We start from the raw sequence: 16,627 nt of genomic DNA, 5'->3' as shown, positions 1-16,627 counted from the left end.
GCCCCTGGGAGCTGGGCATCTGGGCAGATGGTGGGAACCTCTGAAATAGTTTGTCCTGAAAGTCCCCGGTCCTGCCCTGAGTGACATCTCTCCACAACTTTATTGGCTGGGCTTAGAAAGTAAATATTTAAAGAGATTATTGAAGAGAGGATTGAGCTTGGTGTTTAATGGGGGTGTATGTTGGTGTGCGCACACACTCCTGTTGAACGAGGTAAAGTAGCCCTAGTGGGGTCTCAGAGAGCCTTGTATAATGTGTGTGCCGCAATGTCTCTTCTCTCAGAGCATTTGTCTCGGGGACCAACTGCACATGGGAGGTTCCTAGGTTGTCAAGCCCAAACTAGGGCTGGAGACCCAGGGCTGAGGGGCCCAGAGCTGAGACCCCCCCCCAACTGCGGCCTCAACAAACCCCTCCTGCCCCAGACAGAGAGCCAGGACCCAGCATCACTGGGAAGGTGGGCGACAGCCGCGTTGACTTGGATCAGCAGGTGGTACTCTGGAGCGAAGCAGAACCACGCTGTGGCCTGGCTCCTGGGCATCCAGAGGCCTGTGCTTTGTCCTGTTTGGGCAGCAAACACAGCCAGTGCAATGGAGGAAGCCAGTTGTTCGTACCCAAGGGCGGCATCACCCCTCCTGACCTGGTTTTGTGTTTTAGTGAATCAGGCACTGAGGTGGACATGGAATTTGGCCTGGGCAGCCTGCCCCTGATACAACCTTGGAGAGTAAGGGAAATGGGGTACAAAGCAGGGTGGATGGCCAGGGTCCTCTAGGAGTCCCTCAGATGCCTTTGCCCCCTGAGTCTGCCCCCTCTGGTTGCATTATGTGCGGGCTGGCTAGTTGGGAGCAGAGACAGAGCCTTCCCCATGGGGCCATGCCATGAGTCGCAGGGGCCAGGTGTGAGCTAGCTCAAGTCCAAACCCAGGCTGGGCACCGGAGCCACTGCAGAGCCAGGGGTGGGGGGACACCCTGTCTGGCTTCCTCCGTGATGGTCCTCTTTAACATCACTCCCCGGCCCCAGCCAGGGCGCCTGCTGCAAATGCAGAGCCACCCTGCCTGTCCCTTGACAGGTGAAACTCAGAGACCCTCAGGCCGCAGTTCAGACTGTGAGTCCCACGTCAACCTTGCTGCTGTCCTGCACTGCAACGTACTTGGAGGAACTAGGCGCTTGGCTTAGTCCTTGCAACCGAGCCCTCATTTTGAGTCCCGGTGGTAGAAACTGGGGCTCCATCTTGTCTCCCTGGGCTCCTTCTCTCTTTTACTTGCTACCAAGCTCTTCTCAGAGCAGGGTGCTGCCTCAGCTCATTACCCCAACCCCAGACTCCTCTCAGCCCAATCACCTACGACCCCAGGGACACCGCCCGCTCCAGCAGTCCTGGCTGCCGGGAGAGCCACTCCCAGTCCCTTGCTCTTTGACAGGAGTGGGTCTCAGCCTCTGTGCCCGATCTGGTCTGGGCACGTGCCAGCACCAAAGAGAAGGCAGGACAGAGAAGCAGGCCAAAGGGCCAGGCCTGAGTGGGAGGTCAGAAGGAACAAGACGTCGGGTGGGTCTAGACTGGCCCTGCCCGGGAGAACTCTAGCATCAGGCACCTGTAGCTTTAGATGTTCGAGTAACCACGTTGGAAAAACAAAAAGAAACAGGTGAAGTTAATTTTAACAATATATTTTGTTTAGCTCAATATGTCCAATATAATATCATTTCATCTGTAAATATTTTAAAAATTTAATGAGACGTTTGTATCTCGGAAATCCTCTGAGAATTTACACCTACAGCCCAATTCAGAGATTCGATGTTTATCCAAAAATACTTGGTCCGTCCTTACATTTTTGTTAAATTTACAGCTAAATTCACATCCTCAATTTGTTTCAGGCATACTTAAAAGTTTTCCTGTAACTTAATCAGGTATCAGTCTTTGGCTTGCAATGAGATAAAACTAAATTTAAAATGATTTCCTGGGTTGCATTAGCCACATTTCAAGTACTCTGTAGCACCCATGGCTAGAGGCGAAGGGATTGGACAGTGACCTGCCTTGGGGGTTCATTGTGGCTCCTCCCACCCCTGGCCACTTACCCAGAGCCCGGTTGTCATCCCAGACCCCGGGCAAGGGGACAACAGTGGTTTCCAGGATCAACTGGCTCAGGGCAACTTTTTGGTCTCCTGAGACAGGAGTTCCCTTCCTGGACACCATCCTTAGAGGGAGCAAAGCCCGGGCCTCTGATGGCTTTCCCAGGCTCTTCGTGCCTCAGCGCACCCGGCCAATTCCAGCCGTGGCCAGGCATTTCCCTTGCACCCAGCACCCACCCACAGGAGGGAGGCCCATGTCACTGGGAGACTGTACTTCACACTTCTGCTCCCAAGAATAAGTGCTTTTACTCTAAAAGCATGTGGCGTGCATGAGCACTGTGCGTGAAGCAAGCACCGGCCTCGGGGCCAGTGCCGGTGACAAAAGCTCTGAGGTTTACTGAGCACTGCTCTATGCCAGACCCTTGAAGAGAGCATGTCCCCTCAGAACGCTCTTGCCAGGTAGGTGGGCCCGCCCCCTCTGTGGCAGGGCTGGGGTCACCACACAGCCACAGAGCTGCTACGCAGCTGAGCAGGGATTTCATCTGTGTCTGCTGGCTCCAACGCCCGCTTTTTCCACCTCATCACGCTGTAGCTCAAAAAGCAATCACGCCCAGGTCCTGGCAGTTGTTCTGAGACTTCCTAAGATCCAGGATTTAAATGCCAAGAGGGTAGGAGTTTGGCTGGGCAGGGGATTGGGTTTGACAAGGCTCATGGCACTTTCCTAGTTCCTTGCCTTCTGCCAGCACTATGCCCACTAGAGGGCGCCGCGCGGAGATCCGCAGATGCTCTGGCAAAGCGTAGTGGTGAATCCTGTCCAAGGTGGGCGCACAGGCAAAGAAAGCGCCGGCTGGCGGTTCCCTCCCTTCACCCTCGCAGAGGCCCCGGCCAAGCCCGAACCTGCGAGAGCCCACAGCTGTCCTCTTCTGGGCTCTAAGACGTTTTGTGTCACTCCCCAAATTAGAGGGAGGTAGTTGTGTATAAACAGAGCACTTGGTAAGAATTCTTCCTGTGATTTTACTGTGTCCTAAATCTTCCCTGAAAATAAATAGAAATTGTTCTAGAGCACAGGTGGCAAACACAAAGGCTGGCAGAATCCAGCCCTCCACCTTATTTTATCCAGCCTGGCACCTTGTTTCTACCCTGGCGGTGGCACCAAGTTCCTTGTCCCTACTTAAGGAGTAGTTGCATCTATACAGCCTTAAAATTACATTCGGCCCTTTGAAGGCAACCATGAGGCTGATGTGGCCTCTGGTGACAATGAGTCTGACACCCCTGCTCTAGAGTCTTGGAGGGGCCAGAGTTTCAGAGACATAGGTCTGAGTTCTAGCCTTGTGTCAATAACTAATTGACTCTGTGTTCATCTATTCATCCAACAAATATTTATTGAGCACTTCCCATGTACGCGCCTGACACTGCAAGTTACTATAGGGGACATTGAGGTGAATAAGATGTGGCCATGCCCTTGAGTACTTCCTTGTTCAATTGGGACACGGGCAAAGAGACATAACTATAGCTGTCGCAGGGGAAAAGCTGTAAGGGGAAACGTTGTGGAGTAGTTACGGAAGGCTTCCTGGAGGAGGTGCTGCTTTAGTGGGACCCAAGACAAGTCATGTTAAACAGAGATGAGGAGGAAAAAGCCTTGAGAATAGGTACCAAGGTCAGAGTCAAGGTATATAGCCTCATGGCTGCTCTGGGAGTCACAATGGTTCTGGATGTCTGGAGCATGGCATGCCAGGTCAGAGGAGTGAGGCATAAAGATGGAGGGTAAGCAGGGTTGGGTGAAAGCCCTGGAGGAGCTTGGAGGAGAGAGTCCTTCTCTTCCTTGTTTGTGGTAGTGCTTCTGGCTGGCCTCGAAGAATGGACTGGAGAACTGTGAGATAGTAGAGAAGAAGTAGTCAAGACTGTTGGAAGCTCTTGCACCTGGGAAGGAAGAGGGGGAGGTGACCAGTGAGCAAAGGAGTGACATGGGAACTGGGCTGGTGTGAGAGATAATAAGGAGACCAGATCTGGTGCTGACCAAGTCAAGGGTGCTCCCTGGGTCCTGCTTCAGTGGCTAATGGATGCGTTTCCCCACACTGAGATCAAGGCAGGAGGCATGTGGGGAGAGCTGGGACGCATGGATAAGCATGTGCAGCTTTGAGGTGATTAAGGAGCATCAAGCAGAGATGTCTGGCAGGTGTGAGTCTGGTGCTCCGGAGAGAGGGCAAGGCTTCAGGGGTGCATTTGAGGAGCCACCACCGTATCCACTGCGATTGAAAGCATCACCCTCTCGTAGGGAGAGCAAGGAGTGAAGAGACAGCTGTGGACAGAAACACACAAGAATGAGCACAAGAACAGAGCTAAGATGGGGCTGAGGGTTTCAAGGAGCAGAGGCAGTGGTCAGAATTTAGTTTGGAAAGATCGCTCTGACTACAGAGTGCAGAATGGGATGGAGAGGCAGAAGGCACGGGTGGGGGCAGCCATCCAGGTAGGAGAGCAGCATCCCTAAGTTTTCTTTGCAATTCACCATCCTGCTGAGCCATCATGTCTTCTTTGCTCATTTCCATGACCTGTTAGTGTTTGTGATTCCTCTAGGAGTCTGGGGAACGTGAGTGTCTGTGCTAGGGATTGGCCCAAGTGCCTCTATAAAATGATACTTCCAAATATTCAATCTACTTAAAGGGGAGTGCCTTTCAACCCAAGCTATGGGGCCTTCAAAGGTGTTTAATAATGATATTTAATATATTTTAACAACCATAGCTTAAGAATACTGTTTTTTTCAATTCACACATACTCTCAAATGTGTTATCAACCAAGTTTTGATTCAACCACGAAACGTTGGCTTGTGCCAGTAGGTTACAGTGTTTTGGGAAATAAGCTTCAGTAATTGCTGCCCAATTAAAGTGAAAAGTGAGTGGCTTAAAAATACCATCACTTGCCACAAATATTTGTCAACGCTTGTTTAGTACCACTGAATTGGCTAGTGAGGCCGGTGTAACACTGCACACCGCGATCACCACTGTCATTTCAAATTTCTGGACATATTACAAATCAAGAACCTGAACAGAGGAACCGGGCAGATGGAAAGCAAAAATAGAAGACTTGTTTTCCCCTTTGTAACACTTTTCAAAAAAGTGTATATCTTTTTAGAGTTACAATTTTTCAAACCATGTAAACGTAAAGTATTAACTATTCCAAATGGAAATACAAAATTACTATTGTTCAACTCTATAATAAATAATGGATTCCTTATTATAATAAAGGCATTTCTATGAGGATTTCTTCTGAAGCCGGGCTCTGCTTTTTAAATTCTTTTTGATGAACATCTTATGAAGAAAACGCTCTGTGCCACGTCCTTAACCTCCAAAGGCTAGGCTGGAAGGGAGCTACAGCGAGCCCTCCCATGCAGGAGGTGGCGCTGCAAGCACCGCTCGCACTTCCCCCTCAACCCCCTTTTTTCAGCGAAGGCGGGTGACGGTGCGGGGGGGGCCTCTTTCTAGGGGTGGCTATTCTGAAGCCTGATCCCCGGTGCAGAAGAGTGTCCCTCCAAGACGTAGAAGTTCTGACCTCTATGAGGGTTAAAGAAAACCTTAGAGCTCTCTGTGTATCCCTCCGCTTGAGCCAGGGCGGCGGTGGCGGCGCAGAAGACGTAGACCGGGGGAGAACTGGTGCTGGGCGGCAGGCGGATCGGTGGGCAGCCCTGAGTCGGGCAGGGTCCTGGGCGAGAAGTGAGCCGGCGGTCCGAGAAGGCGACTGACTGAGCAGCGCACCAGGGCAGTGAGGAGGCACGGCGGAGCCAGCGGGTCCTAAGCTGACAGATACACTGCGGCGTCGGGCGACGAGCGACCCGGCGGGCGAGTGCAAGGCACAACCATGATCACATCAGCCGGTGAGAGTGACCGCAGCGAGCTCCAAAAGGGAGGAGCCGCTACGCCGGCTTTTAGCTGAGTCAGGGCCGGTGACTGGGCACCTCCCGGCGGAGCCCCGGCCTAGGCGGCCGCTCGCTGCCCAAGGCCCCCTCCGGAGCAGGGGGGTGGCAGTGTGGCCGGGTCTGTCTGCGGGCCCCGCGACCCCCTCGGGCTCGGGGAGGTCGCGTCAGGTCGCCCCCCTGGGCATCCGTCCCGCCACACCCCCGCGCTCCGACCCGAGGGGCTTCCTGGGCCCTTCTCCGACCCGGAGAGTTTCCTTTAGTTCTAATGTCCCCAAAGTGGGCCGCGTGGGGCCGGCTGATCCCGGTCCTTACGGTGGGACGACCCCCCTCCCCTGCGCGGCCGGACAGTAGGGCGGTCTGGCCACTCTGCAGATTCTCGTGGACCTGCTTCAGCTCCGTTCTCGCTGGAGTGAAACCTGGAGTTCGATTTGAGGCGGGTCGGTTCTGGGTCTGCCTCCAGGGTGCTCGGCTAAGCAGCAGAGAAACTGTGTGTGCGGTGAAGACGGCGCGACATGGGAAGCAGGCAGGCTCCGGCGTTGGAGGCCAGGTGCTCGGTGGCTGGCGTCCTGCGCGGCGGGAAGGACGCGCAGGGGGGCCGCGCCGGTTTCGTGCGCTTGCCTGGCCACCGCGTCCGCGGGTTGGTTCCCTTGCCCCGGCACGGGGTAGACTCAGCAGCCAAGTTTAAGTGGCGACTTTAAACGCCTTCGCCTCCCGTTGATTGGCTTAGAGCTGTCCACAGCCGCGGTGCTTTTCGCGTTGCCTGTCTGCGTACCCTTTTCCCGTCCCGTTTGACGCCACACTTGGCCCGCAGGTGCTGGGTGGCAGACGACTGGTGGTCGGAAGACAGTAACTTGCACTGGGGAGGAGCCCCAAACCCTGTTTTTATGAGGATTGTGTGAAGAGACTGGTGGCGATGCAGGGAAAGCTGATTTTCACAGATTTGAAGAGCTGTCACCTGTCCGTGGAATTCGACGTTTGCTTCGGAAAAAAGAGATTTGGATGATTGGGATGTGGGTTTTAGTTTGACGGCGCAGAAGGAAGAGCTTCACCGGCCAGAGCTCTCTAGTGATGGAACGAGCAAGGGGTGTCTTGCCGCCCGCAAACGAGGCCTCGTTCTATTTCACGTCTCCCGGCACCGTTGTGTCCTAGCCCAAACCGTGCCGCGTCCCTTGCCTGCGTCACCCTGACAGCCTGAGGACTGCTTTTCCATTACTTCCACACAGTCTTTTTAATTAAATCTTCACCCAAGGATATGTTTATTGATTTCTTTAGAGAGAGAGTGAAAGAAACGTAGATGTGGGAAACATCGATTATTTTGCCTTCTATATGCGCCCCAACCCGAGATTGAACCCTCAACCTTTTGTTTAAGGGACAGAATCATGCTCCAACCTACTGAGCCACCCAGCCAGGGCCATGCAGTCCATTCTGTAGCAGTCAGTGTTCTTTTTAAACTCTCATCACGTAATACCATTCTTTTCCTTAAAATCCTCCAGTGCTGTACGTGGTGTTTAGAGTAAAATCCAGGCTCCAACCTGAAGACCTCCTGGGGCGATTTCTGCCCCGAGTCACACTACCAGCGCCCTCACGCGCTGCGCCCTTTATCACACGGGCCGCCTTTCTGCACTTCGTGCCCGCTTCTCTCCGGCGCCCTGCACATTCTGTTGCGTCTTCAGGCTCCTGTTCCTTGCGTTTCCGCTTACCTGTCAGTCTTTGGTGTCAGTTGGTCAGATGTTGGTCATTGCTGATCATTGAAAGGTGCCGCCTACCTCTTGCCCCTCCCTTCATCACAGTTCTGTAATGACTTTGTTTACTGGTCTGACGACTGTCTTTATCTGGTAGAATTTTGGGCAGGAAACTTGTTTTATAATTCTTAGAATATTACCTAGCAGATGGCCAAAGTTCAAAAGTATGTCTTGAATGAAGAAATCAGTCCCTAGACTAGAGTATTTGAAGTAGAGATTGGAAGAGCATTGGTGGGAGTACAATACGAAGAATTTGAAGCTATGGAGTGTGGCAGGAATGATGATTTTTAGGGTGTATTTGTTACATTTCCCGGATTACATATCAGCTTCTGCTCCAGACCTCTTGTCAAGTTATTTCCGGTCCTTTTGCTCTCATTGGTTTAGGATCTGTCCCTGGTGCTAAACAGGCTAGCAACATGGTTCTGATGTGGACTGCTCAGTTTACTCGTCCATTTTTCCACTGGGCACTGAGAACACAGGGCTGAGTCAGAGATCATCGCACAGGTTGAGTTTTTCAAGAGGCTTGACAAAGACAGGGAGAAAGAATAGGTGTTTGCTGGAGAGAGGGAGATGAGAGACTGAGTGAGCTCATGGTGGTCTCCACTCCTCTTCCCCCCAGAGCCAACCATTTTAAACTTCTAAGCTCTTTCTTTTGGAACATATCTCTGTGTTTATAAGTAACATCCAAATGTTGCTATAAGTTGATGCAACAATTTTATATAATATCTGCTGATTTCCCAGTATGAGATTTTTTAGCATCCTTAACCTTTTCCATCCCGTATTCTCCCACCCCCATCTCAAGGAGAGTGCTGTGTTGTTGTTATGAAAATCTATCCCCTCTTTTGGTAAAAGCAATTTAAATACATTATTGGTTGGTGATAGGCAATGGGGTAGCCTTTTTAGTATTTTGATAAAGTATCCCATTTATGATCTGTTCACATTTAAAGCATTTTGTTTATTAGCTATTGCACATCACAAGTTTGCAATTCTTCCTTACTCACTGATTGCATTCTTCAATTTGTCTTCTTTCCATGCTGTCAGCTCAGTCTCTTCTGCACTTGTTCACCAATGTAGGGTACCAAGAAGGTTTTTCATCTGCTTTTAGAATATTAGTATACCCCAGCTAGCAAAATGGCATAGTTTTGTTTGCTAAAATTTGTATTCTTTCCTGTATGGCTTTCTAAAGACTAATGAAGCTGTTTGGCAAGCCTACACTTATGAATAAGAAATGGTTGTATTTTTTAGGTAAGTTGCCTTGATACTTTTTAACCAAATCGGAATTTCATCTCAGTGTTCCAGAATGATTTAAAGACCTACGTCGTATCTGAGAGGCAGTTTGGTTTCCTTTAAAGGTCTGAGGGCAATTCCCATTGTATTTTTTTCTTTTTCCTTCAGTATTCCTTTTGACATATGACTGTATTTTAAGCTGCTTTTTTTCCTTTACTGTCCACTGTTAGTGCTAACAGCCCAAGGTCATATGGGGAACACTACTTGGGTGAAGTCACAATAAGTAAGATTGCTTATCACTTAACAAAACCTAGGTTACTTGTGATATGAAGGTGACACTTTTGTATAGGCATCTTGAAATAATTAAAATATTTTACCCTGATGTGTCGATGACTAATTATTCCCTTCTTTTGTATATAATTATGTAATTGTTGATGTATTTTGGAATAATTTTATTCTAAATTTGTAAGGGAAAGTTTCCTGTTTCAGTCAGTAAATTACGTCTTTGATTTTCAAACTACGATGAGCATCAGCATCACAAGGAAGGCCTGTGGCCCTGTTGTTGGACCCCATCCCCACAATTTCTGATAGAGTAAATCTGGGATGGGCCAGAAATCGGCATTTTTAACGAATTTCTAAGCAATGCTATTGGTCCAGGGATCACTCTTTGAAAACCGAAGAGTTTGCTGTGGTACCTGAATTAGGCAAACAGTGTGATATATGTAGGGTTATGAGGGTTTGATAACAGTTAATTCTTAAACTTTGAAATGTAAACCTGTACAATTTTAAAGAAAAATACTTATTTCTCTAGTGAAGTCACCCTTCAGAAAAATACTTACTTTTTCCAACTACCATATATTTTGACTAAGTTAGTTTTTTTCTTAGCATATATAATCATGATATACCTTTTGTCTTATAGCTGGAATTATTTCTCTTCTGGATGAAGATGAACCACAGCTTAAGGTATGAATGAAAGAAAAATCAACTGGGCATAGTACAAATACTGTGAAGCTCTTTGAATTCAACATTACCTGTGTATCTTCCATCACTTAAAATTGCCCAGTGATGGGAGAAAGTCCTGCCCAGCCTGTGCCCAGTCATTGAAGCCTACCCCCAGAGGACAGTGTTTTGAGAACAGCAGTTGGCTTTCCCTAGTTTAACAAAGCCAAGGCTGATAAACCTCAGTGTGGCACCTGAACACAGCGCCCCCCCCCTTCAGTTTATCAACAGCAGGAAGAAATTGTTTCTTCTTGTAAACCAAAGAGAAAATATAAGTCAGTTGGTAAATTTTTATATTTGTCACAGATTAAAAGTTTTAGTTAAATATGACAATTTTGCCATTGATTTGTTGGAAACTATTTTTAAGGAAGTGTAATGGTGAGTCTGTCTCAAAATTGAATTTTTGTTTATCTTCTACAGGAATTTGCACTACACAAATTGAATGCAGTTGTCAATGACTTCTGGGCAGAAATTTCCGAATCTGTAGACAAAATGTAAGGAATTACTTTATTTCCATTAATTGGGATAAAGTAGATCAACCTAACTTATCTATAGATGTGGGTCTTGTGGTTTATAAATTCATTTATAAATTTGTTGCTACTAAATTGTGGCTTGAATATTTAGACTTGGGATTTTCAAGGAAAACCACAGTTTGAACTAGGCCTATACTTCCTGTTCTTTCAGAGAAGTTTTGTATGAAGATGAAGGTTTCCGGAGTCGGCAGTTTGCAGCCTTAGTAGCATCTAAAGTATTTTATCACCTGGGGGCTTTTGAGGAGTCTCTGAATTATGCACTTGGAGCAGGTGACCTCTTCAATGTCAGTGATAACTCTGAATATGTGGAGACTATTATAGGTAATTATCTTGCATCTGCTAAAGCTTTATCTTATTAGCTTCTTTCTTGCTTTAGTGTATATAGCATTTTTTCTTGAATTACTTTTTGATGTTGCCAAATTTTGTTTTAATTGGAAATTCATAATTTTTCTACAGTAATTTTATGCAGGCTGAGTTTTTAGTTCTAATTTCCAATTTTGTGCTTTACTCGTTTTTTGTCATAATAAACAGTAACATTAATAAGGATAATTATGACGACATCTCAAAAAATACTTTAAGAATGAATGTAAGAAATGGTTCAGAAACAGTTAACTTAATCAACACTAAGATAGCTACCTCATTGTTTATGGTTATCTCTAGCCAGTTGAGCATACTGTTATATTAAAAAATTAGGCCCTGGCTGGTGTGTCTCAGTGGAATGAGCACTGGCCTGCAAATCAAAGGGTCGCTGGTTAGATTCCCAGTCAGGGCATGTGCCTGGGTTGTGGGCCAGGCCCTCAATAGGGGACATCCAAGAAACAACCACACATTAATGTTTCTCTCCCCTCTCTGTCTCCCTCCCTTCCCTTCTCTCTAAAAATAAATAAATAAAATCATTTAAAAAATTAAATGTGATAATTATGAGTGCCAAATTAAATGATAGCAATTTATATGGAGTTGTTTCTAATACAGGAAACCTTTATTGTGTATCTTCATTGAACTGCGCACTAGGCAAGTCATGCTTCATACTGTGGTTTATTCTACAGCTGCTCTGTGAGGAATGATGTAACCCTCTTTTACAAGTGAAAAAATTGGGGTTTCAGGATGATGAACACACAGGGCAACTAAATAGGAGGGTCAGAATTTAAAACCCAGGTTACTTGAAAATCCATACTGTTTCTACTGGTAATCATCATTTTCTCATTTGTTTCTTTTTTAAAGTGAGGGGATAGCGCACAGGCAAGGCTTCTGGTTCTCTGTCTCAGCAGTGTTCAGTCTTTTTCATCTCATGGCACACACACTAATTACCAAAATTCTGTGACACACCAAAAATATATATTTTTTGCCAATCTGACAAAAAAACAGGTATAATTTTGATAGATTTACCAAAAAATAATAATAGTAATTACCTACCCTTTTTCCCCCAAAGTGACTTTTTTTAAAAATCAGGTGCCTATATTTGTATATAAGGGTTTCTAGTACCAAGAATTAACCAATCAGATACAACCTTATTAAGTGACATGACCAATAAGATGCAACTATATTATATGACCTATTGATACATATTTATAGTTCAAGACAAGGCATTCATGCTGGATGGCTATTATGTTGTCTCTTTTCACTTTTTAATTTGATCTAAAGGAAAAGAGATCAGTGCCCTTGACTAAATAGTCAGGTATCGCATGTTTTAAAAATTCTTGTGGCACACCAGTTGAATATCGCTACTCTGTTTTGCAAGTTGAACCAATTACATATGATTTAGTTGAAAGATTTTGTAACTTTAAAAAGGTATTTGAAAACTTCTGATGTAGTAGATGAAAGAAGGGACTGCATACCCTTCAGACATGTCCTTATAAAGAGCAAACTTCAGATCATAGTTATAGAGAGCCCAAGGGTGTGTTCTCTGTCTAGACTGTATAGTGTGGTGGTTTTTTGAATAGTTGATTAAGAGGAAAGCTACATTATTTACCTGAATCCTGGGAAGGAAAATGTTAGTGTTCTCTTTCAGAAGTTGGGAAATGCTGCATGAGGTGGTCCAAGGGGGTGCTTTCAAATGTTCCTGAAGTTCTCAGTAGGATTCTGTTTTCACATTTTTAATAGGTTTTTGCTATGATAGTGTGAAAGGTTCCCAGTAACTTTACTGCTGTTTAATACTCATTGGAGTTTTCATTTGTGGATCCTATAGAAAGAACAATTGGTTTCTTTTTTTTTCTTCTTCTTTTTTTTTTTTTAAGATTTTTTGGAGAGAGGGGAAGGGAGGGAGAAAGAGAAGGAGAGAAACATTGACCAGTTGCTTTTCACATCACTCCTAACTGGGGACCTGACCCACACACACAACCCAGGCATGTGCCTTGACAAGGAATCAAACCAGCAACTGTTTGGTGCACAGGACGGTGCTCAGTCCACTGAACCACACCAGCCAGGGCCAGATGATTTTAAAGAATCAACCATAAATATCATTTGAAACTAGAGCACTTTCTTTAACATAAGTTAGAAGTAAGAAGTTAGACTTACCTCTTTTTTCTTATTTGAAGGATTTTTTTTAATGAAAATTTTTTTCAAAAGTGGTCTGTAAGTGCTTGCAATGCTGTCGTTTTACAAATCTTGCTTTTAAACAGGACTGTTGGTCTGTATGGGGCTGTGAGGTGGTAGATGCCTTTCCTGTCTCTGAATATTATTTATCATCTTCACTGGTAGAAAGTGACTGTTCAACAGGCTAGTTCGGTTTGCTTTTCTTTGTGTGGAAATTTCATAGAGACTGTTAAAACGGATTTTTTTTAAGTGGCAGAGGGATTTGTGAGAGGGATTTTATTTCCCAAAATAAAAATTGGGAAAGGCTTCGTATTATCTTAAACTCATAGACAGTACATCCAGAAATTGAAGACTAGTGAACCTGCCAATTACGGTAAGACTTCCTCTTGGAGTGATTCTGGAGTATAGTTATGATATAAACCCTAGTAAGTGAGAGCAAAAGGTTTAAAACTGGGATGTACTTTTTTTCCCAGTTATAATCAAAGGAAAGCTCCCTAAATTCTTTATTTCTGAGGTTCCTCCTTAATAGGGTAGGGTAATGTTTTCTCACTTAACTATATTTGATTCAATAAGCTCATATTAGGGTCTGGTAAAGATTTTCTGCAACCAGAATTGTTTAAGGTCTACCTTGTGACTGCTGCTTTGTTCTTATTAACTGTATCTGAACCTGCATAGTTCTGTGATACATTAATTATAAAAGTCCTTTGCTTCTCCCAAAATACAGATCCATTAACATGGGTCATCTAGTGGATAGCAATTCCTGATGCTGGTTCAAATCATTTCTGTTTCCTGGAGCTATAGTTTGCAACTGTCCTTGTACTCTTTTTTCTCTTTAAAGGAGACAGCGACAAGCCTGTAAGTGGTAGAGAGGATACTGTTGTACATGTCATTCAAAATGGGTCGCTATTCATCTTCCATATGGAGGTAGAAGAAGGCCTAGGGAAATTTCCTTTTTTGTTTTTTCCTAGAACATTTAAGGCGTGATTGCAAAGTAGTATAAATTGTAAACAAATTTAAATGTTTCTTACTAAACGTATTATTGACACCCTTCAAATATGTGGCCTATCCTCCTCTTTCATCATATTCATTGTGAATGTGAAAGCCAAATTGTGCACATATACCACTGCATGGCTATTTATTTAGCCCTCACCGGATAACACTTTCTTCACTCCTTTTAGAGAGAGAGGAAGGGAGAGAGGAACTTTGGTGTGAGAAACGTAGATGCGTTGCCTCCTGCGTGCACCTGGACTGGGGATCTTAGGCATCCAGACCAGGGATCAAACCTGCAACCTAGGCATGAGCCCTGACTAGGAATGGAACCTGCAGTCGGGTTCGTTCAGGATGGCACTGCAACCAACTGAGCCATACAGGCCACGGCACATTTGCAGGAATTTTTAGACTCCCAGGTTTGTGTGGGGGGGTGCTTGTGAATAGCTTCCACCCACCTCACATTTAGACAATGACTTTCAGTTGATGTGCTACAGTTACTGGAGAGGTTTTTAGAAATCTTTGTGATTACCTTTGGCACGCTTCAGGTTATTTCACCGTCATTCTACAAAGATGATTTAGATACAGTCCCTTCTCTCAAGGAGCTAATAGTTTCACTACTATGAAGAAGTCTGCTAATTTGTTGGCATGTGATAATTGCTTTTTAAAAATTAATTATTGTATTTATTTTTTAATTGTTGACACTATTACAGAGATCTTCAATTTTTTTCCCTGCTTGCTCCCCTCCACCCAGACCCCAGCTACCCCACCCCACTTCTTGGCATTCTCACCACATTGTTGTCTGTGTCCATGGGTTATGCATATATGTTCTTTGGCTAATTTCTTCCAGTCCCTACCACCTCCTCCCCTCTGAGATCTCTCAGCCTATTCTATGTATGTATGCCTCTGGATTTATTTTGTTTGTCCGTTTAGTTTTTAATATCCTCAGTAATAGGAAGTGTTTGTTTTTCAAAAGTGAAACAGCAACTATTTGTAGCCAACTCTGTTGAATAAGCAGCTTAGTCAAATTTGAGTCAGATCAAACCTTGATTCTTGAACATTTCCCATTTCAGGCCATTTTCAACCAAGCTGTTGATGGAAAAAATCTCAGTTGTCAAACAAAACTTTGGTTCTCAACTTGACAGCCCTTTGATGCTGACACCTGTGTGATCAGTCACGCATTTCTCAGGCAGCAAACGAAGGCGAGAATGTGGGCATGAGTATGATTGGGTTTTCAAACCAATCCCTTCTCCAATAGTGTTCGGAAATGAATCAAGTTTGAGAACTGAGTTTCCACTGTTACATAATTTTGGTCAAAATAAAGTAACAAGATAGAAATGTTTTCACTGTCAGCCTTACTGGAATTAGTGTGTGGCCATCCAGTGTAACTGTTATGAAAGGGACAATATTCATTTGAATGTATAATTTGTAGTATTTGAAACTTTTGAGATATGCTTAGTACTCTATCTATAGTTATCCCATAAGTTTTTATGATTATAATATGTGTTAGTATTGTCCTTTCTAGGTTTGGTCTAACTTACAAGGTGATCGGAGTTATTTTATTTTTGCCCATAGCAAAATGCATCGATCACTACACCAAACAATGTGTGGAAAATGCAGATTTGCCTGAAGGAGAAAAAAAACCAATTGACCAGAGATTGGAAGGCATTGTGAATAAAATGTTCCAGCGATGTCTAGATGATCACAAGTACAAGCAGGCGATCGGCATTGCTCTGGAGACACGAAGACTGGATGTCTTTGAAAAGACTATACTGGAGTCGGTAGGTAGATGGTGTGATTTTGGAGATTGTTTTTGATGGGGAATCAGCAAACCAAATTAGTGAAACTGAGAATTTCACAGGTTGTGGAAAGAAAATAATAATAACAATAATAAGGTGCTCTTTTGCCTAATTTTTTGCCTAATGTTTTATTTTTTATAGTTTATATAAGAACCTTGGCTATGTTTTGTATTCATCGAATATCTGCTTTTTATTTTACTGCATTTATTCCTTTGAGGCCTTGCATGGGAAAGTTGGATTACTTGCCCTGCCCTTTTTAAGACTATATTGGTAAACTGCTATATTATTGTATTTATTACTGCTAAAAGTACAAACTGTATTCCTGCTTTGGGAGTATTTTGCAGTAATTATGACAATTTTATGTCACCAACTAAATTGTCAGAAAAGTGCAAGACTGAGTTAGTGATCTGCGTGCCCGTTTGCTGTCCTTCCCTTGGAGGTAGTTCTTCACTCCAGCTATTTTGACCTCTTCTCAGCTCCTAGATGTACCCTGCCTGTTCCCCTTGTCGAAAATATTGTGTCTGTCCAAATTACTTTCCTTTTTTTTTTCTTTACCTGCTTTTCCTAGTTAAGATCCAGAGTTCAGCTCAGTGGCCACTTGTTTACAGATCCTTCCACCAGCCCCTGCCACCTATACTCTCCTCAGCCTCTACTGCAAAAACTAGATCCAGTTCATTTGTTAATCTGTGGGGGCCTTGTATTTTTTTCATAGTGTTTACCACTATAGTAATTAATTAATTGTGTTATTAGGCAGCTAAAATCTGTCTTTATCACCTGTTCTTATAATCTACATAAGAACAGGTACTTTGTGCCTTGTTCACCACTGTGTCCCCAAAGCC

General features: G+C 44.8%; 1 protein-coding gene across 2 annotated transcripts in view; it reads left to right on the top strand.

The window, feature by feature from the left end:
• Positions 1-5,741: 5,741 nt before the first annotated feature.
• PSMD1 (proteasome 26S subunit, non-ATPase 1) overlaps positions 5,742-16,627 on the top strand; it is a 98,639-nt gene continuing 87,753 nt past the window's right edge. The window contains exons 1-5 of one of the 2 annotated variants that reach the window (XM_037063550.1): positions 5,742-5,927; positions 9,858-9,901; positions 10,358-10,431; positions 10,622-10,791; positions 15,565-15,770. In XM_037063550.1, the coding sequence (XP_036919445.1) occupies positions 5,912-5,927; positions 9,858-9,901; positions 10,358-10,431; positions 10,622-10,791; positions 15,565-15,770 (510 nt within the window). In that variant the 5' untranslated portion in view covers positions 5,742-5,911. Of the gene's footprint in view, positions 5,928-6,219; positions 6,407-9,857; positions 9,902-10,357; positions 10,432-10,621; positions 10,792-15,564; positions 15,771-16,627 lie in introns of those variants that run through there. The other variant, XM_037063549.1, reaches the window with a different exon arrangement.

This window comes from Sturnira hondurensis, unplaced genomic scaffold (assembly GCF_014824575.4).
Source record: "Sturnira hondurensis isolate 20B ecotype Veracruz unplaced genomic scaffold, ASM1482457v3 Scaffold0014615, whole genome shotgun sequence".
NCBI lineage: Eukaryota > Metazoa > Chordata > Mammalia > Chiroptera > Phyllostomidae > Sturnira > Sturnira hondurensis.
This window is presented reverse-complemented; position numbering and strand designations above follow the sequence as displayed.